The following is a 25,970-nucleotide window of genomic DNA, read 5'->3' as shown; positions in this document are numbered from 1 at the left end:
CAAATACCTGGCTGTTGCCTAACATGAACAAGTTTCCAGGCAAACCCATGGCTATTGCCTAACATGAACAAGTTTCCAGGTAAGCTCCTGGCTATTGCCTAACATGAACAAGTTTCCTGGGCAAACCCATTGAATGATGCAAAGTCATACCCAGGGCTGAGGTTTCTATGCTGTCATGAATGCATCATGAATACTGTATGTGTAGCCACCATTGAGCCTGTCGGAGATGTATTGGACTTGTATGCTCATATGCTACTGGCACATTATTGAAGGTATTCCTATACCATATTGCACAGGCCTGATTATATTTGGTCTCTCTTATTTGATGTCGTAGTTAACTAAAACCAAACCACAACAATGTAAGAACAGTCCTGCTGTGGATACGTTTCACCCACGCATGGTAGGTGTGAAGAATGGCTCTCATTTCCAGGAGATGCATTTCACCCATGCATGGTAGGTGTGAAGAATGGCTCTCATTCCCAGGAGATGCATTTCACCCATGCATGGGAGGCATGGAGAATGACCTTCACTTCCAAGAAATGTATTTCCACCAGAGACTGGAGGTGTGGAAAATAGCCTTCACTTCCAAGAAATGTGTTTCCACCAGAGACTGGAAGAATGGAGAATGACCTTCTCTTCCAAGAGATGTGTTTCCAACAGAGACTGGAGGTGTGGAGAATGGCCCTCACCCCTGGTGATTGGTGTTAAGAGCCTTCTCTTGCAGCATCCACTTGCCAATGATCACTGCAAAGTCCACTAACAAGTTTGCCCCCAACCTGAACAAAATGGCATCTGTATAGATTATTAATTATAGGGTTATTCAAGATATTCCTGCTGTAAGCCACTTCCTGTCTTGCAGCTTAAGTATAAAGTGTTTGAGTCAGGCTCAGATCATAATCTGGTGATCTAAATGGTGTAAGACTGGGCACCACTATGCCAGAAGGAAGGGTCATCTGCAGAGGACACATGTAAAGGTGGCAGATATTGAGACTTATGGATAATTCATTGTATCGCACAGACAGATGGATAAATCTTACTGACTTCATCTTGAACTTCATGGTTCTAGTCTATGATAGGTCTCAATTTCCCATTTTGTAACAAGAGAGTCTGGATAAAATTCACAGGATTTCAGTTTTCGGACTACTGCCACCTCCCATTTTACAAGCAAGTGCTCTTCTTATGTAACATGCATGCCTTCATAAGATTGCTTCAGATCTTCAACATGAAGGGGGATGACAAGAGTGGGGTGGGGGCGGATGGATGAGATCTGGAGTCCCTCCGAAATGACATGAATAACCTGACCATTTTATGGAAAGAGGTCGATTCAAGATGGGTAGAACAAAATAGTGTGGTGCACACAATGTCACAAGCAGTCATTAGGGTAAGCAAATATTTGTTGGCTGGTGTGAGGCTTGATGGTGAAGAAACCTAATTTCCCACCTGCTCCAGCTTGCCAGCAAAAGTTAAAGGCACATGTCCACTTATAATTCACAAAGGTTGTTGCTGTGACTGAGAATTACTACTGCAGTCGGTTCTTCCTCCACCATTAATACTGGCCGCCATGTATAGCCTATCGTGTGCTGAAAAATGGCGTTAAACCCCACATCAACAACAACAACTACTGCAGTCTTCCGGTCAATGATCCCCTTGACATGTTCACCCAGAGACAGAGGCTTGCATGAAGAGCTTGAGAGGCAGCTCTTGTGTCATCTACTTTCTCACCTCCTCAATACAGCCTCTGAACAAAAGTGGGGAACCAAAATAATGGTAGTGCATGATGGGATTTAGGAGAAGATCACAGGAGGGTGTCTCCTTTTATCAGATCAGGTAAGAAGAGTCCATCAGGAATTTGTTATCATGTAGTGAGCTGGTCGTTTGACTAACCTGGACACAATGTTCCTAATCAACTTAGTCATGGTGTAAAACACTTGTCTTTCCACCCTTGAACAGTGTGAAACAGAGGTGTTACAGCAATAATGTTATGTCTAGGTTAGGTACATCTGAACATGGGCATCAGTATGTGATTTGTAGCAATGGGGTGGAAAACATTGCAGGCAACTGACTCACCAAAAACAAGGCCCTCAGATTAGCAGGGTAACACATTTGCCAGATGCTACATAATTTCTGTAATCTCTGTCAACTGTATCAAAATCCTGAAGTATGTATTTAATGAAACAGGAATAGATACCTTTCTGTAACAAACTATATGTATGTTCAACATCTTTGTCAATATCCACAGAGGCCTTGACCTTGTACATTGTATTAACTAGGGGGCGCTCACCAGTTATTATGTACTTTTGAGAGAGTGACGTATGTAAGGTGAAGTTGTTCGCATTTAAAACATGCACAATGGAGAGAATGTTGGCATACCTCTATGCTACATTAATGTAATGTGGATGATATTTCTTTGGATATTGTACTTTTGGAAACTGTACATGATTTAAGCACACTACTAACTAAAATGACTGCTCCCTTGTGCTAAAAAATCAGCCTGAATTAGTCTAAAGTACACAATCCATAGCAGCTATTAAAATAGGGAAAATGAATTTTGCCAGATTAGACAATACCAGCTTCTGAAAGTGCAATGAATGAATTACCAAATATATAAATTGTAAAAAAAGTTATCAGCTCTCTTTTATACAATTTACCACTGAAGTTCAGGAAATGAAAATGACCAAGTAGAGCTAGCACTTTTTTGAAAGGTGCACATCTGGAGTAAGGCCAAGCTGTATACTCTATAACCCATATTACACCCATCAATCATACATCAAAATAAAGGGAATTAAAGATTCTTTGAATTATACCTAAGATATACAAGGTCTTTTTTAAATAGTATAACCAGTGAGGAAAGCTGGGGAAATTCTTTTTCTTTAAAATTCTAACCCTATGCAAAATACAAAACTGTAGAGCACCACCCTAGTGGTGAAGATGGGCATTTTGAAGGAGGCTAAATTCTGTATGTCTCTTTAATTGCTGCCTTAAAACTGAACTCCATCCTTTCTGTGGTTGGATTGGAATGTTCAGGTAAGTCTGTTTCATCCTCATCATTGACCAAGGGTTGTCCCCGTAGTCTCTGTGTCCAAAGCTTCAGCATTCTGTATAGCAGTGATGACGCTGTGTCACCACCATGTGTAATAATGGCTTTATGTGCTGGTAGGGATGGCCGAGTAACATTCAAAATGGAGCATGACCTAGCTGGTCAGTAGGTCAGGGGTGGTTAGTTTGGCCAGACTCAAGACCCCAACTGCAATGCAGCATACCATATACTAGTATCATGGATATGGTCTGTCCATTAGGGCTATCTGCTGGGTGAAGGCTACCACTACTGTAGAAACTGTTGGTATACCAGTTGCAAATGAAAGCTTGAACTGTTAAACATCTCGGACAGAGGTGGCCACTTAGTAGAAGCAAGGAGAGTTAATCTGCAATTGTTACTTCCCTTTGTCATGGAGGGCTAGATTTGGAGTTTGCATAGATTTATTCCTAATGTTAATGTGATATTGTAATTTATTTGACAAAGAATGTCAGGACCTATGGTGAATATTTCACCTGGATCCCTAGACTGTAAGGACCCTTGAAGTTAATCATTAGGTCAGTTGGGGATGCAAATTCATACACTTTCAACAAAAAGTTGATACCCTGATAAATTTGTTTTCTTTGCCCATGATGGTCAGTGACTTTAAAGCTGGGTCTGTAGCTGACCACTTGTCACCCCTGTGCTTAAAGTACACTTTTGTTGACCATCCCTGTGCCTAAAGTACACTTTTGTTGACCACCCCTGTGCTTAAAGTACACTTTTGTTGACCATAGGTAACAGAATGTCACAAATTTAGCACTGCAAACTTCATTGACTTGGTTGATTTTTTAAACCTGCTGGAAATTTACTGCATATAATGTCAAATTTGAGGCACATCATGGGAGTCACCACACTGAAAATAGTAGGAGAGTCTTACATCAAACTCAAATCTTTTACATATATGACGTGAGTGACTGCATTACTGAGTGCACTGTTTGCCTTTCTCTTTTGTTAAAATATAGTAACACCTACCTATTTTTTTTACCACCAAATATTAAGACTACATAACAATAGCAACCATGTTTGTTAAATACCATTTACTATGCAAATGAGCAAATATATACTGTGAAGTCAGATTGCCTCTGAATTAAGACCACCTTTCACCAGTCAAATGAGTGGTTTTCAAATGGGTTGTACTGCACTTATAAACAGCAGTTACTCGTTAGGTAGATCTATGCATTGATACAGGTTTTTAGAATTTTCAAATGATTAGTTTTCACAAAAATAAAGTTGATTTAAATTAAATTCATGGATGAATAAACGTTTTTTTTAATATACATCATAATGTCTCTTAGTAAGTGTGGTACTTCAAAGCAAACAAGAAAGAAAAACATAAAGATGTTTAGCACTGGAAGACCTTGAGCTAAACCTTTCTCATGCTATTCAGTGTTCAAAACACATTGTTACAAAAGTTCAACATAGATTAATGGATACAGTTAAACAGATCTATCAAATTATAGACAAGTTCAACATAGATTAATGGATACAGTTAAACAGATCTATCAAATTATAGACACAACAGATTCCAACAATTTAAGTAGGTAGCAATCCAATGATACTTTTGCTGGTATCAAGCTGCAATTGCCAGTGAAGTTCTAACAGTTTCTTAAGGGTAATTTACATCTCCATTTCTGTTATTCACTTAGTGAAGAATATAAAAAGTCATTAAATTTATGACAACATTCTTGTTTACAGCTTTAAAGAAAAATACTGTAAAAGAATGCAAGTCTTGGAACACTACAAACATTCAGATGCCATTAATTATACATATTTGTAAAAAAAAATATGCTCTCCAGCCATTGGGACACAAATTGTACAAATTTTTCATACGCTATAATGTTCAGTTCACCTTTAAATTCCTCAATCTTCAGACTTACCCTTTGTCAAAGGACAGAATAGATCAGAGTTTTATAAATTAGGAAAATATAAATTTTTTAAGAGATCCATACAAATATCTTATTTCATCTGTTTTCTTATCTATATTTCTAACATGCAAATTTTACTGAACATTAACAAATGTGTATCATTTCCACAATGTTGTAAACAAATCATAACTTTCTCTAAATCCTATGAATGGTCAATCTCACATCTAGGTTTTGGGGTCAATCAGAATTCTGCAATTATGAACCATATCCTTCAGACTTTTAAACTGTTAACTAGTTTGGATCAATTTTAAAGAACAAAGGCAGTATTACCACAGCAGTATTACCACTTGATAAATTTCATCTCTTCCTAAGCCATTTTTAGTGTGTACAACAATTGGTTTGGTTTTGCTGTTATGAAACAAAAGATTTATTATCACCTGAAAAATCACAGTAATATTCAAACTGACACGACACAAAACCCAGCTTGCCAAATTTAACAGTTAAATCTGTTATGTTTATTTGATTTAATTTATATTTTATATAACTTGTGTTTGATTTGATTTGATTGTTTGTGGGTTTTGGAATCTTTTTATTTTCTTTACATGTCAATGTAATATACATGTAATTTTGTTTACAAGGAATTTTATATTTTCCAGAAAATTCAGTTTGACCTGAATCTTTCAATAAATATCTAATAATAGAAAAATGATTGGTTCTTATCAAGGACATACATGGGCTACATGACTTTTATATGTAAACATGATCATGTGATCCTCTATTTCACAATTAGGCATTTCCAAAATTGCAAAATACTTAGTATTAATAGTGATGTTTAGAGAGAGAGATCTCAAAGAGTTTTGGGGCTTTTAAACACTTGATGTCAAGTTGTTTTCTTCTGTTGTGACCAGTACTGATATTTTGAGGTTTTGCGTTTAATTTGTTGGATTCTAAAAGATTAATTTGTTTCTCTGGAAATATTATTGTATTCATACAGAATTCTTAAACAAGGACATTTCTTAAAATTTATATTTGGATTTCCAATACCAGAGGATTAATTATTGTGTTTCTAAAAGGAACTGTAGACTTCAACACAGTACAAGTTACAGCATATGTCATCGCCTTCCATCTTTGATTCTTCGTTGGGACTTGAACTTGAAATCATTAGAACAATTTATTATTAGGACTTCTAAAATTTTATTCGTGGATAATTCTTGAATTATTTTTGGATTTGATTCTTAAAACCGTAAGTTCATATTTTTTCATTTTTACAGAATTTTTCCAGGGAAATAAATTATTATATTTTTCAAAGCTTGTTGTTTTCACTCTTTCTTGTGTTACTGTTTATTTGAGCCTAAACACATAAGAAATCAAACTGACATACCACAAAAACCAGTTGCCAAAATCCAGTTAAATCAAAGTGACAAGCTGCAAAAACCAGCATGTCCAAATTAATAGCAGAATCAGAGTGATATGCTTCAAAAAAAATTTGGCCAAAATCAGAGGTGCAATGAATAGCATGTTGAGATTAGTATGTGTCAGGATGAGAAACAAAACCAAACATGAATTACTAACACACTAGTTGAATTTTTATTCCACATCTTAGCTTGTATTAATTCCCTAATGATTGTATGATGATCATGTGATAGCTGTGTGCTTTATGTATTTATAAATATTGATTAAGCAGTCATGTTTTTTTTCTTGATTACATCACTTTGTATCATCACATATATCAATAAAAAATAAAAAAATATCTTGAATATCTTGATCACAACATAAGTGAATAAAAAAAACAAAAAAATATGGGTAAAATATGCAATCTGAACGAATCAGAAATGGTAAAAAAATAATAACTTAAAATCTGCTCATATAATCTTGAGAATAAACAAGGATGCATGTGATGCTAAACAGAATATTCAATAAGTACTGCAGTTGTATTTGAAGTCTCATGTTTTCATGTGGTCCATGGACTATCGACTTTAATTACATTTTTAAAACATGTTCATGTTTGAGAATGAGAAAATATGCACATAAAATAACTTGTGGTAGTGTATAAACATTACCAGATATTTAAATATAGTACTGCATAAGACTCTACTCACTTGATATGTGAACAATAACTAGTCACTGCTGGTATAACATAGTAGTGTACAAGACTCTACTCACTTGATATGTGAACAATAACTAGTCACTGCTGGTATAACATAGTAGTGTACAAGACTCTACTCACTTGATATGTGAACAATAACTAGTCACTGCTGGTATAACATAGTAGTGTACAAGACTCTACTCACTTGATATGTGAACAATAACTAGTCACTGCTGGTGTAACATAGTAGTGTACAAGACTCTACTCACTTGACATGTGAACAATAACTAGTCACTGCTGGTGTAACATAGTAGTGTACAAGACTCTACTCACTTGACATGTGAACAATAACTAGTCACTGCTGGTGTAACATAGCAGCGTACAAGACTCTACTCACCTGATATGTGAACAATAACTAGTCACTGCTGGTGTAACATAGTAGTGTACAAGACTCTACTCACCTGATATGTGAACAATGACTAGTCACTGCTGGTGTAACATAGTAGTGTACAAGACTCTACTCACCTGATATGTGAACAATGACTAGTCACTGCTGGTGCAACACAGAAGTGTACAAGACTCTACTTACCTGATATGTGAACAATAACTAGTCACTGCTGGTGTAACATAGAAGTGTACAAGACTCTACTCACCTGACATGTGAACAATAACTGGTCAATGCTGGTGCAACATAGAAGTGTACAAGACTCTGCTCACTTGATAGGTGAACAATAACTGGTCACTGCTGGTGTAACATAGTAGTTATTAAGATGTTACTCACTTGATATGTGAAGAATAACTGGTCACTGCTGGTATAACATAGAAATGTACAAGACTTTACTCAGTTGATATGTAAACAATAACTGGTCACTGCTTGTGTAGCATAGTAGTGTACAAGACTTTACTCACTGGATATTTGAACAACAGCTGGTCTCTGCTGGTGTAACAGAATAGCCTTTGACTTTACTTATTTGATATTTTAACAAAAGCTGGTCATTGCTGGTGTAAGATAGCACTGTATAAGACTTACCTGACATGATATTTTACCAACAGCTGGTCATTGCTGGTGTAACACAGCATTGTGTAAGACTTACCTCAAGATTATTCACAGCTGATAAAAGGTTCATTACCAACCAAAACAAATCAAATAAAACAATTAAAAACAAAATGATGAGATGGTGAGGGTAAAACATGAAGATTCCCAATCAACAGGAAATAAAAATGGTGTGTGTCAATGAATAATTAGATAAAAAAGATAATGGTCATTGCTGATGTAACATGATGCAATATTGCCATTTATACCTAAAGTATCTGATGCCGGTAAACACTTGGACAATGACAAAGGTTTTTATAGTTTACATGCTGGTAAACACTGGGATAATGAGAAAGGTTTTTATACTTCAGATGACAGTAAACACTGGGACAATGAGAAAGGTTTTTATACTTTAGATACAGGTAAACAATGGGACAACAAGAAAGGTGTTTTAATTTACATGCTGGTAAACACTGGGACAATGAGAAAGGCTTTTATGCTTTACATGCTTGTAAACACTGGGACAAAAAGAAAGGTTTTTATGCTTTACATGCCGGTAAACACTGGGACAAAAAGAAAGGTTTTTATGCTTTACATGCCGGTAAACACTGGGACAACAAGAAAGGTGTTACAATTTACATGCTGGTAAACATTGGGACAATGAGAAAAGCTTTTATGCTTTACATGCTTGTAAACACTGGGACAATGAGAAAGGTTTTTATACTTTACATGTTGGTAAGTTTTTGGTCACAAAAAATATTAATTATTTTGCCTTGTCCCATGATGTACATCTATTTTGGTGGGTATTATTTTCATTACTTAGCTGTATTTACTTTTCTTTCAGTTACTTACCAATATAGCATAGCATTTGCCCAAGCCAACTCAAATGCTTTCCTCATCAGATACCCACCAAAGATCTTATTGTACAGATTTCTTTGCTGAAACACAAAGTTTAAGGTTATTAGTGTAATTACTTAGTACCATCAAATTCCCATGTGTCCCTTATTCAATTTTCATAACTTTTTTAAAAAGAAAAGTTAACAAGTTTTAACAATAAAGTTTTGCAATGAAACAGATGTAACACAGTGATCCGCCTCTTATACGGCCACCCCTTCTGCACCGGGAAAGTGGCCATATAAAACAGGTGGACTTTCCAGTTGGGGACTGTATTTCTGAGATGTATATGTATGTGTATATAGCAGGAAAGCCACATATAACATAAAGCAGTTAAATCTTCATTTAAAAGTAGCATTATTATTAAAATGTTATTCTTGTCTTAAAAAGAGTTATTTCAAGGTAACATAAATTAATTGTTCATATTCTTAGGCATGTAATGTGAGTTGGGTATTGTTGGCATGCACATTGCAAAACCATTCAAAAACATTATTTAAATTTTATTTAAATCTTGGTACATACATTGTTTTGTATTTAAAACAATTCTCTTTACATTTACTCCATTTTCCCACTGTTACAGAATATTCTCCTTATCTGTTACGGTGTTGTTTATTTGAGTCTTCCCAAAATAAAATTTATCGGCAAGTGAACTCTCCCCATTATCATCAAGTCAAACAACTTCTACTTTTCCTTCTGGAGTATTTTTTTCTGTTTAGGTTATGACATGTTAAAGTTTTGTAACAATTTATTCCTATGTTGCTAATTGTACAGTACTGCAATTTAATTATGCAGACAAAACATTTGTAGAGTAAATAAAATTCCTTGTTTATCAAGGGTGTGGTACATGTACTGTCACATGGATTTACGGTCTTTGTCTGGTACCCTGTTTTGAGGATTTGTTCAAGTTAATTTTGCTGTGTCTGTTAATCCACAAAATCTATAATTTAGCCTATGCTGACCATGTTGTGATCTTGACAATTATGTCTGGTCGTAATCATAAAAAAACAACCAAACAAAAATAACTGCTCTGTGAAGCCCAAAACCATATCAAAACATTACTGGCTCCATTTCCTCTAAACGGTGGCATTAATAATACTAAGTTTAGTGGTACATGTACTTTAGCCAACACTTCTTAGAGTAATGAAAACATGATATCCAGAAACAGACATCGGGAAAGATAATCGGATTGCTTTCCTTACCATGTAAATTAAATATTGGTTCTGGACACATATTAGCAATAAAATGTGGCCGCTTGTGAGGGGTAAGTTTGACATTTTTGCACTATGTTGGCTGCTGGTCGCTTTAGAGGGGTGGCCTTCCTTGAAGGGTACTTTTGAACACAAACTTGTCAGTGCCAAGGGATTCTGGATGTAAAAAGTGGGTGGCCGCTGGTCAGAGGGGTCGTTCATCAGGAGGACCACTGTACTGAGTAATAAGTAATTTTTAAAGGTGAGACATCCCACCCATGCTATGTATCAATACATATATATGTTGTTACTGTACATATCAATACACACATATACTGTTACTGTACATATCAATACATATATATATGTTGTTATATGTACATATCAATACATATATATGTTGTCACTGTACATATCAATACACATATATACTGTTACTGTACATATCAATACAAATATATGTTGTTACTGTACATATCAATACATATATATGTTGTTACTGTACATATCAAAACATGTGTTGTTACTGTACATACCAATACATATATATGTTGTTACTGTACATATCAATACATATATATGTTGTTACTATACATATCAATACAAATACATATATATGTTGTTGCTGTACATATCAATACATATATATGTTGTTATATGTACATATCAATACATATATATGTTGTTACTGTACATATCAATACATATATATGTTGTTACTGTACATATCAATACACATAAAAAACATAATGAGGCAAACAAGTCACAACTAATAATAATATATGGCTATTGAAGATTAAAAGTAACTTGTATAAGGTAAGTATCACTTTCTATTGATTTTCCACAATTTGTATTGATGTGTGTATTGAAATGAAAAAAATTGATCAATACATCAATGAATTGTTACATCCAGGGTATTTACATACCCATAACAAGCATCAATTTGCAAATGTCATTGACCTAGATTTTCATTTTGTAATATGCCAACAAATCAGTGTCTAATAAGTTCACTTGATGTCAGATATAAAACAATCAACTTACTTCATGACCAGGGGATCATAAAGCCATGTTTAAGTCTAAGATCAAGTTTCTAGTAAATCCAATATGAAATGAGCTTTTGAAAGTAACATTGTAATTAGTCAAAACAAAATCTGAAACTAAAACTCAAGAGTTTTATCATTTCCAGACCTGGCCTTGTTCCATACCTTGCCTTGTCCCAGTTTTACTAAACATCTCAAATTTTCTTCCTTAAATTAAGATTTTTGAATATTTTTTTACTGCTTAGTAATAATTACTTTCTTTTCAGAATATTCAGCAGGCATCAGGAATTAAAATACTGTCATAAAGTCTCGAGTCTTTCATAAAGGAGTTTAGCCTTATCTCAGAGGAAACAATGAAGATTTCTTCATCTTATCTGAATGATTAAAATGGTCTCCATTATTAAATTCTAAATCTAGAAAGTAATTCTACATGCTTTCCAATATTTCTATCCATGAAACAAGTAGTGATATTGGAAGAAGTATCATGAAAATACAAAATCTCAGTTTGAGGAGAAAAGTTTCAAATTTAAGCAAAAGCTAGGTCTTGATATCATGAAGCTGAGTCTGTGATTGAGTATGTATATCAGCCAATCAGAAACAAGCTTTCAAAAGTAACATCAATTGTGATTGGTCGAAACAAAATTTAAAGCTCAATGGGAGTTCATGCATTTTGTGATTACAATTATGACCTGATCTGATGGTGAATTATGCAATGGAAATACATCAGTAATAATAATAATAATAATAATAAACTGAAAGTAGGTAATACAATTGGTTATAAGCTATTATCTCACGATACCCTCTTATAAACTAGCACAAGGTATTTGTACCCATATTTAGAATAAAATAATAGTTAATAAACCAAATTATAAATTTCACTATATATATATATATATATATATATATATATATATATATATATATATATATATATTTACTTATTTCAAAGAAAAAAGCAAATAGCAATAAGAATAAAAGATGATAAAATCAAACAATAATTATCCATTCTTGGCATGTCTGTATTTAGCTTTAAATTCTCACAAACAGTTATCAGTTAATAGTGTGTTTGTGTGTTTTTGGATTTTAACATAGCTTTAACAATTATTCAGTCATATTGCCACAATGTCTGCAGTTAATGTTAAAAGGTACCAGACAAGGCCACGGAGTAATAAAAACATAACATGAAGAATTCTTAAGATGATTTTAGAATCTGAATATTATTTTGAGAGTCATAAGTGATACTTTTTGCTTTCACATAATTTGAAGAGATTTTGGAAAATACTGGACCCTTTTCAGCAACACATTAATAAACCAAAATTGCCCTTAAAGTGCTTATTCTCTATTGTAGATATATAATGAGATATGCAGTGTTTGTAACGTTAAGGCCCCGTTTAGCTGTGATTTAAAACAGTTCCCCAAAACTACTGCACAATGGTCTAAAGCTAGTAAAATGTATGAACTACACAATACAGCACTCTGGTCTCATGGGTCAATACTTGTTAATACAGTTAGCAGTGATATTTTGGACTTGCATAAACAATCAATATGTGTGGTACATTCCATGTTCTATAAATCCAATTGTTTTCCTGATTGAACATTTGTAACTAAGCATAACATGTTCACCTCTCCCTTGATAACTTGCACACAACACCGTCCAAAAACAGAGAATGCAATATAAGCCAGGGTATGAGTTACTTACTGCAGGACCTCTGAAAAATTAAGAAGGGGATGCCATCCTGGTCAGTCATCAGCAAACAGAAGAGGTGGGGGACTGTTTAAAGTTTAATTTTTGTTTTATAAGCACACTGGGAATAATTGTCAATAAAATGCAATTTGTGATAAAGTTGTTCACCTTTCTGTATAGATTACCTTTGTTTTCACAATAACCAACATCCAAAAGATCATTACTCCAAGAGGTTTTAACACACAATATTTGTACCTTCAAAAATATTGTGTATTATGTCACTGCTTTTGCATGTGAATGTTGTGTATTATGTCACTGTTTTTGCATGTGAATGTTGTGTATTATGTCACTGCTTTTGCATGTGAATGTTGTGTATTATGTCACTGCTTTTGCATGTGAATGTTGGTATATTTGAGTGCTATTGTTGATCCATAACAAAACAATTTCTTTTTATTCCTGAGACAACAACTGTCAATGTCAAACCTTAATTTTTAAAAACTTGTTCCATCAATAAATTACTGATGCCATGATTTCACTGCTAGTAATAGGGAAGTTTCTGCTCCTCCCTGAGAAAACCTCTGAGTGCCAATTCAGGAATTTTAAGTTCACTACAAACTTTGGAACTCTCTTCTTCATAATGAATCATATATGTAGAACAAAGCTTTCCCTTGCTACTGATAATGTGAATTAGTTCAATAAACCACTGATTATGTTAGATACATTAATTATGTTACTTGCACAATAATATTTATAATAGAGGTCAACTGGTCAATTGAAATGAGTTGACCTGATACACTAACATGACCGGTAGCTCCAATGTGGGCAAGATTAACGTGCCTTGTAATCTTTCTTAAACTCCACCTCCTTTATTTGATTTGATGCAAAAAACATAAATAACATCATAATACAAAGCAGGCCTACTTTAAATTGATGGCAACAATACAACAAACACTTCTGCAAATCAAAGATAAAAAAGCACTTAATTAGGTTCTCAAAGAAATGCTCACGGGCATAGATGTGATGGTAGATTGACACTTTTCATGTTGGAATACAAGAGAGTGTATGGCATTTATAATGATTACACTGAAACAGAATTAAATGAAACTGAAACATGAATTTTACCTTACTAAATTTATTTAATTTGTGTTTATATCTTAAAGCGCTGCCACCAGCAGGCATTAATGACAATTTCACAGATCAAAATTTAATTGAATCTTATTACAGTTAACATACTTAGAACATTTATTTGCAAAGAAAATTTAACAAAATCTATGACTTCTTATTAAAATTGATAAATTTCAAGACACTGATTCAAACTTCCAGGCAGTAAATATGATTTGATTATAGCATCATATCATAGAATCATTTACCAGTTTTGATAAAAAATTACTTCACGTTCAACAAATACTGACCAATTATTTTAGTATTTTATAAGAAGAAAAAATGGGATCCATGCCTGATCCTGCATGAATGATCTGGGTGTAAGTTATCAATGGAGAGTTGTACAACAAGATCTGTATTTTCTGATTTGGCCAATTGCTGTAGTGATGCTAAGGTCATCAATAGTGTTGCTAAGATCATCAATAGTGTTGCTAAGGTCATCAATTAGTGTTGCTAAGGTCATCACTAGTGTTGCTAAGGTCATCAATTAGTGTTGCTAAGGTCATCAATAGTGTTGCTAAGGTCATCAATAATGTTGCTAAGGTCATCAGTTAGTATTGTTAAGGTCATCAATAGTGTTGCTAATGTCATCAATAGTGTTGCTAAGGTCATCAATGGTGTTGCTAAGGTCATCAATTAGTTTTATCTGGTTTTGATCAAGAATCTGATTGGAAGCATTTAGACCAGCATCATTTACAAAATGATCTAAATGAGCACTGGCTGCATACAAAGGCATGTCACTTATAAATAAGAGAAATAACAGGCACTAAAATGTAGCCTAATTTACTTCAGGTATTTATAGCCACTTAGGTTTACTAGGAAGGTTGACATTTTTGTTTTAATACATTCATACTTATCCAGTCTGTACTACAGGATTAAATCTTAATTAATACCACGTACAGTTTACATTAAATCAGAAAGATTAAACCTCCATTTACAACAGGCAAAATTTAAACTGTATTGAAGGAACAATACAGTTATCTTCATTGAATATTTAAAATCAAATTATTTAATTTCTCTTGGGAAGCTGTGGTAGCTTAGTTGGCAGAGCCTCAGGCTCCTAATCCAAGGGTAGCAGGCTTGATATTTGCCCATGCCAGCCTGCGTTGGCTGCCTTGGTATGTCCTTGGGAAAGGTAATCAGATCCCATTGAATCAGCATGATACAACCAATAGTGTCCTTGGGATGTCCTTGGGAAAGATAATCAGATCCCATTGAATCAGCATGATACAACCAATAGTGTCCTTGGGATGTCCTTGGGAAAGGTAATCAAATCCCACTGAATCAGCATGATACAACCAACAGTGTCCTTGGGATGTCCTTGGGAAAGGTAATCATATCCCATTGAATCAGCATGATACAACCAATAGTGTTTTCAATGTGCCAATAAGACCAATACAAACACTCAACATATTAACATACTTTAGAATCTTCAATCTAATGCCTTGTGAAAGAATGGATAATTGGTCTCTAACTGCAATTATTATAACTTTTATTTCTGACACATTTTCATGACAGCTGTTTAAATATAATCAATCAGGGTTAAACTGGTTGATTTATAACTTGAACCAAACTTTGTTCCAGTTAAATCCAACCTTCTCTTGGGGGATAGATTTGGGATGGATTTAAGGTAGCCAATGTTGAAGTCATCCAAACAGTATTACCTCATCTAAATTTAAGGATGCTTTTTCCAGTTCATTTTCAAATATGTCAAATCAGTCCACTTTAAAATTCAGTGGTCTATATTCAGAACAAATATGGAAATAAACTGAGTTAGGTGCATGAACCAAACTGTTACCATGTTGCTAGTTTTGAGACGTGTCTTCTTTCTGATACCATTATAGTGACTGCATTTTACAAGCACTGATCACAGAGTTGATTACAGAATTCCAAGAATAACTGTATATGCAATGTTCAAAGAGTTGATTAAAGTACCGCTAAAGTGAATGAATTTTACATGCACAGTTCAGAGAGTTGATTCATGACCAGCTAGAGTGATTATATTTTACTTACTGTTCAGAGAGTGAACCCATGCCTAGCCAGTGACCACATTTTACATATTGTTCAGAGAGTTGACCCATCACTAGCCAGAGTGACTACATTTTACATATTGTTCAGAGAGTTGACCCATCACTAGCCAGAGTGACTACATTTTACATATTGTTCAGAGAGTTGTGACCGATGACTAGCCAGAGTGACTACATTTTACATACAGTTCAGAGAGTTGATTCATGACCAGCTAGAGTGATTATCTTTTACTTACTGTTCAGAGAGTGAACCCATGCCTAGCCAGTGACCACATTTTACATACTGCTCAGAGAGTTGATACAAGACCAGAGAAATGATACTGCTATATAACAACTTTCCTGTCAAATACATATGTGATAAGTTGAAGGCAGAAAAGCCAATACATAAAACAATTGGACAATAAAACATTGAAACTAGATCCAAAATGACGACAAAAGAAAAAAAGAAAAAAACATACTGTGTTGTACAAGTCTATCGAAACTTGCCTCAGGAAAACATATGTTCATGTTCTTCAGGACTGTATCTTCCATCCAAATACTGTTCTCTGGTCGGACTCTGATTTTGAAACTTGAAGATCTGTGAGGTAAAGACACCAATTTTTCTTAGTAAAAAAATGTTTGTTCAAAAATAGTTAGCCAATCATAATACCGTAGGAGAACTACCACTACCACTACCTCACAAATCCAGTCCTCCCAGATACTACTTTTAGCTAAAGCAAGCTAAATGTTGTCTGCCTACCCACATGGCTGTCAGGCAGAGTGATCTCCCCTTACCTATAAGACTTGGCAGCAAAGAGTAAGTTGTTGTTGTTGTTGTTGTGGGGTTTAACGCCATTTTTCAGCACACGATTGGCTATGCATGGCGGCCAGTATTAATGGTGGAGGAAGAACCCGGGAAAACCCCGAGAAGAACCACCGACCCACGAGAAGCTACTGGCAAGCTTTCTCACATACCCACATTGGCCGAATCCTGGACTCGAACCCACGCAGACAGAGGTGAGATGGCAGTGATCCGTAACGGAGAGCGCTTTAGACCACTCGGCCACTCGGGGCCCCAGCAAAGAGTAAGGATATTTCAGTTATTACTGGAGCAGTAGGCATGCTCCATATGGATATAACTGCAGGGAGGCTGGGAGGGAGTATATGTATTATGATTTGGTAAGTATTTTTGAAGAAACATATTTTACTAAGAAAAACTGGTTTCTTCTTTGAATACATGGCCTAATCATAATACTTTAGGACAATAGGTAAGAGGTGGAGGGAGGTACATCCCCTTACCCCGGAAATAAAATCTGGTCAACTAAGGTAAGAGAGCCAGCTTCTAGGTAACCAGACTGGATGAAGGCTACGTCTGCCAGGGTGGGGCTTCAAAAGGGAAAAAACACCCCACCCTCCGCAATACCAGCAGAAATCATGAAGCTGCATCTTTAAGAAGCTGTTGATCAACCTGGAAGTGTGACCTGTTGAGCTGTGGAGATATGTCCAACCAGATCGAACTGGGCCCTTTGGGATGATGATCTTAGAGATAAAAGCTAGAAAATGTGGACTCTGATCTCCATCCCACAGCCTGAATGGTTTCGGTTAGATAACAGTTCCATTTGAATGCTAGACTGGTGGCAACTGCCCTAACCACATGAGCCGAGATGCGTAATAAGTTTACGCTGAGTGAATAACCCACTTAATCCAGGATGAGATAGTCTGAGCTAATACATTGTCTTGTCCTGACTTAAGAGATAGAAAAAGGCACGATCTCCCTCGACGTACCAGTTCTGTTCGATTAAGGTACCAATTCAATGATCTGACTGGGTCTTGTAAGTGGCCTTCGGCTGATGTGTCCAGGTGAGACAGAGGTTTCATGACAAAAGTCTGGTTAACGTGGATGGGAGACAGTTCTTGGTGATGAACGAGGAAGCTATCATAACTAAGACTGACAAATTGTCGAAATTGCAGGAAATTGGGGTCTGCGGACAGGGTATGTATTTCACTAATTCTGCCTGCTGTTGCTAAGGCCATAAGGAAGCAAGTCTTGTAGGAAAGGTGTGCCAGAGATGCCTATTGTTTTGTCCGATATCTTTGTGCCCATGATGATGAAAGGTGTCAGCTATCATGGACTGGTAGCCTTTGATCGTACTCCAATTTTCTTTCTTCAAAGAGCCAGAGGAAGAAATTAGCTATCTGCAGTATCAATGCCTGGAGAGGTAAATTATGTTCAGTTGTGCACCAATGGGTGAAAATGTGCCATTTGCCTTTATACACTTTTAGAGTGGAGGGACATCATGCTTGAGCGATTCTCTCCATGAAGGGTTGTGAGAATTGTTTAAGTATGAGGGCCTGTTTGATATGATCCTGACGTGCAGGTTCAGGAGCTCCGGGCAGGGATGAAACAACTGCTGTCATGGTATTTGAGTAGATGAGGAAAGACCTGAATCTCCCGTTGCTTAAAACTGACCTGTCATACATATACTATATATGACAGGTCAATTTTAAGCAATGATACGAGCCCCTGTGCCCGAGAATGGAACGCTGTATTATGCCATTCATGTATTCATCTTTGAAGAATTCGGTTTCTTTGTCTTTTTCTGATCCACCTGTGAAATTCTTTGAAAAAATATATGTGCTCTAACACAAACATCGACTAGAATACATCTTAAGACTTTTAGCGCCAAATAGTAAAATTATTTCCACACGGCCTGCAATAGATGTCACGTGATGCTGCCCTCGTGTCCTTATCTTTGGAGGATTCTGTTATTTTTTGTTTCATTTATTTTTGGCCTTTTTCTAATCCATATGTGAAATTATTTGAAAGGAGATATTTTTGCTCTCATACACGCATCGACCAAAATAAATTATACTTTTTAGCGCTAAATACCTATAGACTGGTTCTGTACTAAATATAAATTAGAAAAAAGAATCTGCGAGTAAAGATTAAAAATGAGAAAACCAGTCTGTTCTCTCCTCACTAAGCCATACAGCTGCTATAAATAGAATATGAGGTCGAAAGTTTGAAAGTATAACCAGCATGTTTCTGGGTAATAAGATAGTTGCTATAAATAGAACATAATACTGTTAGGAAAGTGCACGGACAAGCGTATTCTTATACTGTAGTTACGTAGAAGCCATCTTTTCTAAAATACGATCTGTGGGATTAATGGGATGTTTAATAAAAACGAGAAAACAAACAATTGATATTTTTTGGAAGGTGGATACACCGAAAAAGTGTAATCCATATACGTTTACTCGTAAGGTGTAATTTAGTGAAAAAAAAGCGTAATGATTATGCCAAAAGCATAATGGTTGGCATGTATGGATGTGGCTTACGCTGAGTGGATCTCTGGCAGGACTGTTTTCCACAGGTTTGTGTCCTTTGGGTGGCTCTTGGATCCCATTCCTGATTTCCTATAGTATTCCTGTAATGACGCTGTGGTTGTGGGTTAGGGAAATTTGGTTCTTTGGTGGCTTGTTTATGAACCTCTTCAATCTGGCTGTTAAACAAAAGGTTGGATGATAAAGGTTGTGTGCGCAGACTGGTTTAATGGCGGTTCTTTAGAAAGGTGGAAGTTGTGAGTACAGAATCCCATTCAGCCAATTGTCAATTAGTAGCGATGGTGACCACATTGTGCTGCCCTATTTAAAACATGGGTCATGTGTGACACTTACTCCCACGCATGACCTGCAGAAGTCAAAGTGGGAGGAGAGAGGCTTTGTTCCACTTGTTGGAAAATTGTCATGGAAACTAAGTCAAGTACAGACCCCATAGCGACAATACTGCAAACTAACTGTTGAGTATTGTCAAAGGCCACTCGTTTCATACGTATGGAGTGTGGTTTGGAGATCCCCAAAGCGGCGATATCCCGGAAGCTTGCTGGGGTTTCCAAGTGAAAGGCTGGTTTGTGACAATGGTAGAAACGCCGACAGAAGTGAGCTGGAAGGCATTTTTGTGTAAAGAAAAGTCTGTTAATGCTGGGATCCTGCAATTGGTGGTGAAGACAGTTCAGAATGTCTCTAACTCTCCTTGACTGCAGCAGTAACTTGAAGGCAAGCTTCTCCTTCTTTGTCATAAGATCAACAGATGCTGGGACTCTAGTCTAGTTTGGTGTTTGTGTGGGGTGAGGTGGGCAAAACTTTGGGGGTAAAAGGTGAAATACTTCCTCAATGGAGGCCTGTAAGGCAGAATCTTCATGGGACATCATCCAGAATCGAGAACAAGCATCATTGTCCTTAGTGGTATGAGGTGCGTTTGAAGAGTGATGAGATCTGCTACCCACAAAACTCATACCATGTCTTAAATTAGAAACTGTGACTTCCAGATGGTCACTGAGAAGGGAGGCTCTTCCCATGGCATGGTGTGGGGAGATTGGTGAGGTGATGTCTGTAGAAGTCTGAGGAACTGAAAGGGGCATTGTACCAGATGGAGTCCTGAGGAGGAATATACATTGAAGCGGTCCCTGTGTATTTTGACGTAAGTCTTTTTTGATGTACTGGGATAAGGGCTGTTGTGTGATTGAGCCCTAAAAAGAGGACGTTGTTGCCACTCCTGATCACTTGAACATGGCCTAGGCTGGTTGTAATGGAAATAGGCTGTGTGTGTGGGAGAAGCATCATCTGACTTATAATGTTGGGAAAGATTATGGGATGCTTGATCCATGTAACCTGTCCACATATCTGCAGATTGAGAGGGAAGTGATGGCTGTTTGTTAATCTTTTTCCCTTGTTCTGCAAGAGAAATAGGTCAAGTTCGATAGGAATTGCAAGTTGTTGTTGTTGTAGGGTTTAACACCATTTTTCAGCACACGATAGGCTATACATGGCAGCCAGTATTAGTGGTGGAGGAAGAAACCGGGAAAACCCCGGAAAGAACCACCAACCCACAAGAAGCTAATGGCAAGCTTTCTCACATACCCACACTGGCCGAATACGAGATTTGAACCCACGCAGACATAGGTGAGATGGCAGTGATCCATAATGGAGAGTGCTTTAGACCACTCGGATACTCGGGGCCCCAGGAATCGTAAGTAACACTGGGTCTGGAGGAGGTGACTTTGGATGCTGGGGCAGTTTCTGATCTTGTTGATTTGGGGTGCTTTGTGGCTGAAGGGAGAGGGGTTGAGTTATCTCCCTTTTGCACCAAAAAAATCCTTTACGAATGAAAGGTCAGGTTGCAGAATGATGATGTCATCATCTTTTGAAATCCATTTCTTTGCTTTGCGCATAATTCAAACCTGTAAGTATAATGAGCAGAAAACATAAACATGAGGGGCCACTAGTAGGTACTATTGGTGAGAGCTTAGCATTGACCCAGTAAGTGATAACAGTCTAACGTCAACAAAACGTATAGAGATTATAATGCTAATAAATATACAATGATATGCCTGCACCTGTCTTGTTTGAACATCAATATGGTGCAGAGCTGACCAAAAGAAGGTTACCTGGAAAAATATGTGATAGCAGATGAATTTAAGCCAATACTACAATACTACCTGTCGGAGAGGTCAAGGATGTCGTGGACAGGTATAATCATTGAAATGTGATGTCCAGATGACAAGACTGCCTCGATTGAAAATAGCCGTCAAAGCAATAAAGGTTCTATATATATATCTCAGTATAAATAATTACAATATGTAGATAATACTACCTGTAGGAAAGCTCAGAGACGGCTTATACAAGTACAAGTATACAGTGAGCTAATGGAAGCTAAAAATGCCAGGCAAAGAATGTCCATCTGTATGTACCAGAAGTAGGATTATACAGACAAAAAAGGGTTCTGAAAAGTATAAAAAACTTGCACACATAACTAATGCAGCCTGGACCTATCCATTGCGGACATAATGGTCATCTGCACATGTGACGAAGATATATATATATATATATATATATATATATATACACACACACATACAACAAGTATGAACAAATGTTGGCAAAAGTAAGACAGAAAGGTTGGAAATAGAGATGGAGTATACTTTCTATGAAGTGAAAGGACTCCTCCAACTAAAGCTTCCAAGATGAAAATGGGTGGCAAGGTCTCTTGTGAAAAGAGTGTGCTGTGTCGCATGAGCAGAAGTAAAAACTGAAATATTCATACTCTTTGCTGCCAAGTCTTATTGGCAAGGGGAAATCACTCTGCCCATCCACCACAGGAGCAGCAGACAACTTTTATCTCCCTTTAGCTAAATGTAGTATCTGTGAGGGCTGGATTTGCGAGGTAGTGGTAGTTCTCCTAAGTTATTATGATTGGGTAATGTATTTGAATAAGAAATTTGGATACTTTAAAATCTGAGACAAATAAAATGGACACCTAAAGATCTTTGAAACTCATACAATGGAAACCTAAATATCTGTGGGACAAATAGAATAGAAACCTAAAGATCTGTGAGACAAATACACTGGAAACCTAAAAATTTGAGAGACAAATACAGTGGAAACCTAAAGATCTGTGATACATAACAAGATAAGAGCTGCAGTAGCGCAGTTGGTAGAGCACTGGACTCATAATCCAAGGGTTGTGAGTTCGATACTTGCCCAGGAAAACCTGATTTGACTGCCTTAGTGTGTCTTTGAGAAAGAGACCTAGGTCTCATTTCCTTGGCATGATATAACCAATAATGTGTTAAAAGCGTTGTTAAAATTCTCCAAAACAAATATAACATGATAAATCATGAGAACTGGATGCTAACAAAACTATGACAAAAAACCTTGAGATCAGTAGGAAGATTACCTCTGTCAGGTTTATACAAGATGGCTGCATCTCCAGTACATCATCCAAGCTTGGAACACTTTAACAAACACCTAAACTGTTGATACTGCCACCTGAACAGAGACTGTTATGGCCTGCTTGCCACTAACATGGGCTTAACAATAATTATGACCATATATGACAATGAGTTTAGTGCCATATGTATATATAATGGACATACAGTTTAGTGCCATATATATATGGACATTCAGCTGGTGTTAATGTTGGCTTCTGATCTGCATTGTTATAAAGACGTTGTTTGTACATACCTGTCCATTGTAATATGCAGTATTTGCTTATGTTGTATCTATGTATCATTCCATTATAATCATTATAATATGTCTTATTTGTTTACATCGTATCTGTCTATTGTAATACATCATATTTGCTTATGTTATATCTGTGTATCTGTCCACTGTAATATGGAGTATTTGTTTATGTTGTATCTCAGTATTTGTTAATATGTAGTATTTGCTAAGGCCATATCAGTAAAATAGCTCATACAAAGTTTAATGTTACCGGGACTTCCAATCTAAAATAAAATTTCATGAATCAACCGGATATATATGCATCTTGCACCTAAAACCAAGTGACCTTACAATGTATGGTCAAATTATTGCCCAACAAAAATGAAATTCACAAGTTTTGCAGGAAAGTAATATAATTTATATTGAATTTTTATTTGCTAAATTATCAAATCTGTAATAAATCAGAAATTTTCCTTGGCAAATATAATCAAAACTAGTTATTAAATGAGGTAACAATTATTTTACAATTAGTTGATACATTTTTTCTTTTCGAAAAAAAACACCAGAAAGACTGAAATTCCAAAATCCTTTATAACAACGCTTTTATGTGATTCACCTCATCATTCCCTTTTCTAGTCTCACAATAAAAAATGGAATAAATGATTCAAAAACATGAATATATCAAGTTAGGTTCTGCTGTACTCACTTTGGGTCCAGGGTCTGTAGGAACTGGTTGTGGATGATCAGTCTTTCTTCCTCACTTGGAGGAGATTTTAGAAGAGTTTTCTTTCCCTCCTCTATCCTCTTCTCCTTATTAGCTGTAAAATTAGGCAATACAAATTCAGGAGTCCCTCAAGGCTCTGTTTTAGGCCCTCTCCTCTTTCTTATCTATGTAAACAATCTACCATTAAATGTGATTGTGTGTGATTTTGATGTTTAACATAGCTTTAACAATTTTCAGTCATACAGCTATGATGTCTGCAATGTGGCATTTTATAGTGATGTCTAGCACAGACATGTAGCATCATGTCCCACATCATATCCCACTCAGTCACACTATACTCTCATCAGGCCGACCAGTCCTAATACTAACCTCTCAATGCTGAGCACCAAGCGAAGCAGCTGTTAGTATCATTTTTATAAGTCTTTGGTATGACTCAGCTGGGGTTCAAATTTGCGACCTCCAGTATTCAAGGCGGAAGCTCTAACCATTTATGCCACAGGAGTGGTAACCATTAAATAATGAATCCAAAGATACAGATTTGTTTGTAGATGATGCACCTAAAGTCTAAAACCAGTACCAGAACTAGATGTAAACAAGGTTGCATCATCCTCAGCAAGTATTCAGGAAAGGAATCCATTATAAGCATGATGAAAAATCTTTTTTTTTTGTTGCCAAGGCTGCCAGAACAGTGATATGTCATAGTATTATGCGTGTTGCAAGGTTCTGGTACCATTTGCATGGCTTGTAATGATGCTGTGTTTTCTCCTAAGATTTTACCTATTTCATAGAAATATTTATTAAATTTTTACTGTAAGGAAAGCAAGATATAACTGCTATTTAAAACTGGTAGTATTATCATATATACTCATGTATAATCCCCTTCTCATATAAGCTGACCACTCCCAACTGTATAGGTAAAACAAGTGCATGACTTATTCATAAGTTGACCGATAAGTCTTATCTTACTACTACTCCATCAGGGATTTCAGTACAGGTGGTTCAGGGGGTTCAGGCATGTGATCTTGTCTTTGGCGATCAACAATAGCAATATATGCTGAAGGTCAACAAGAAAACTTAAAAAAATTTCACGTTCCGAACTTGTGGATAAGCCAACCTCCCTTCTTCCAGGCTTTAATTTTTCCTAAATTATTCAGTTATATGTGAGTACATACAGTACAATATACCTTCTCCCATCTTGAATAAAGCTTCTTCTTTTTCTCCTATAGGATGCAGAGGATTTACCATGACAGCACTGAAACAGAAATTAAAAGATTTACTGAAAAGATCTCAGCATGACAAGAACTTGTGCAAGACAAATATCTCACCAGGCAGTAACTTAATTGGCATAGATCAGACTGACTTAATATTATCCAAGAAATTAAGTTCTTTGTAATATTTTATCCTGGCAGGAACTAGTCTGAAGCCACTACAGTGAAACCCCTCAAAACTGAATCCTCGGTAAACTAAAATCCCTCCATGTTTTTGAGGACCTTAAGTTTGCCTTCTTAAATATCATCATTTCATTTCCAGTAAACTAAATCACCTCTACTCCGAAAACCAAAAAAATATTGATTCCAAATTTCAATTTCACACTTAAAAAATCCCATATAACTAAAACTCACTTAAACTTGGAAAATTTATTTCAGCTGCTAAATTCCAAACACTCTGTACCAGATTATGTATGATTAGCAAATATTTAAGGAGGATTATCTGTGAGAAAATGTCCCAAGGGCACTTTGCGGTTAAAACAATACTTGATGTGTATGCCAACACAAAATAGGGCCTATAACAGGCCAAGCAGAAGACTTTGCATTATGAAAATAATCGGCTTTTTGCTAAATGAATACTATCGAAATGATAAAAGGCTAAAGAAAGACTATGCTTATCTGCCTGTGATTGATGCTATTTATTTGATTCATAAAACATGTTTTGTTTATTTATATTTTAAATTAAATACCCTGGGGTTTTAAAAAATGAAATACCAGGCAATTAGCCTTGCTTTTGATGCTTTAATGAATCTGACAAAACTATTACAAAAGTCAGATTTTCAAAGGAGAAAAATTATTCCATGTATTTAAGTAGCCATGACTGTCTGTCATTTGTCTTCATTCACATGTCAAGATGTCAGAACAACCAGCTAAACTTTGTAGAATTGATCTATCCATAAAATTATTCCATGTATTTAAGTAGCCATGACTGTCTGTCATTTGTC

At 36.0% G+C, this 25,970-nt stretch overlaps 1 protein-coding gene across 1 annotated transcript in view; it reads right to left on the bottom strand.

The window, feature by feature from the left end:
- Window positions 1–25,970, bottom strand: part of LOC149798639 (acyl-coenzyme A thioesterase 9, mitochondrial-like) — an 81,104-nt gene that overhangs the window by 20,523 nt on the left and 34,611 nt on the right. Inside the window, exons 8-11 of the mRNA XM_089957473.1 lie at window positions 24,943–25,010; window positions 23,741–23,852; window positions 16,540–16,630; window positions 8,913–8,998 (exon numbers count right to left, since the gene is read on the bottom strand). Of these exons, the coding sequence (XP_089813599.1) occupies window positions 8,913–8,998; window positions 16,540–16,630; window positions 23,741–23,852; window positions 24,943–25,010 (357 nt within the window). The remainder of the gene's footprint in view (window positions 1–8,912; window positions 8,999–16,539; window positions 16,631–23,740; window positions 23,853–24,942; window positions 25,011–25,970) is intronic.

The sequence above is a fragment of the Sinohyriopsis cumingii genome, chromosome 5, assembly GCF_028554795.1.
Source record: "Sinohyriopsis cumingii isolate HCF-2022 chromosome 5, ASM2855479v2, whole genome shotgun sequence".
Taxonomy (NCBI): Eukaryota; Metazoa; Mollusca; class Bivalvia; order Unionida; family Unionidae; genus Sinohyriopsis; species Sinohyriopsis cumingii.
The sequence above is the reverse complement of the archived record's forward strand: the minus strand, read 5'-3'. Positions and strand labels throughout refer to the sequence as shown.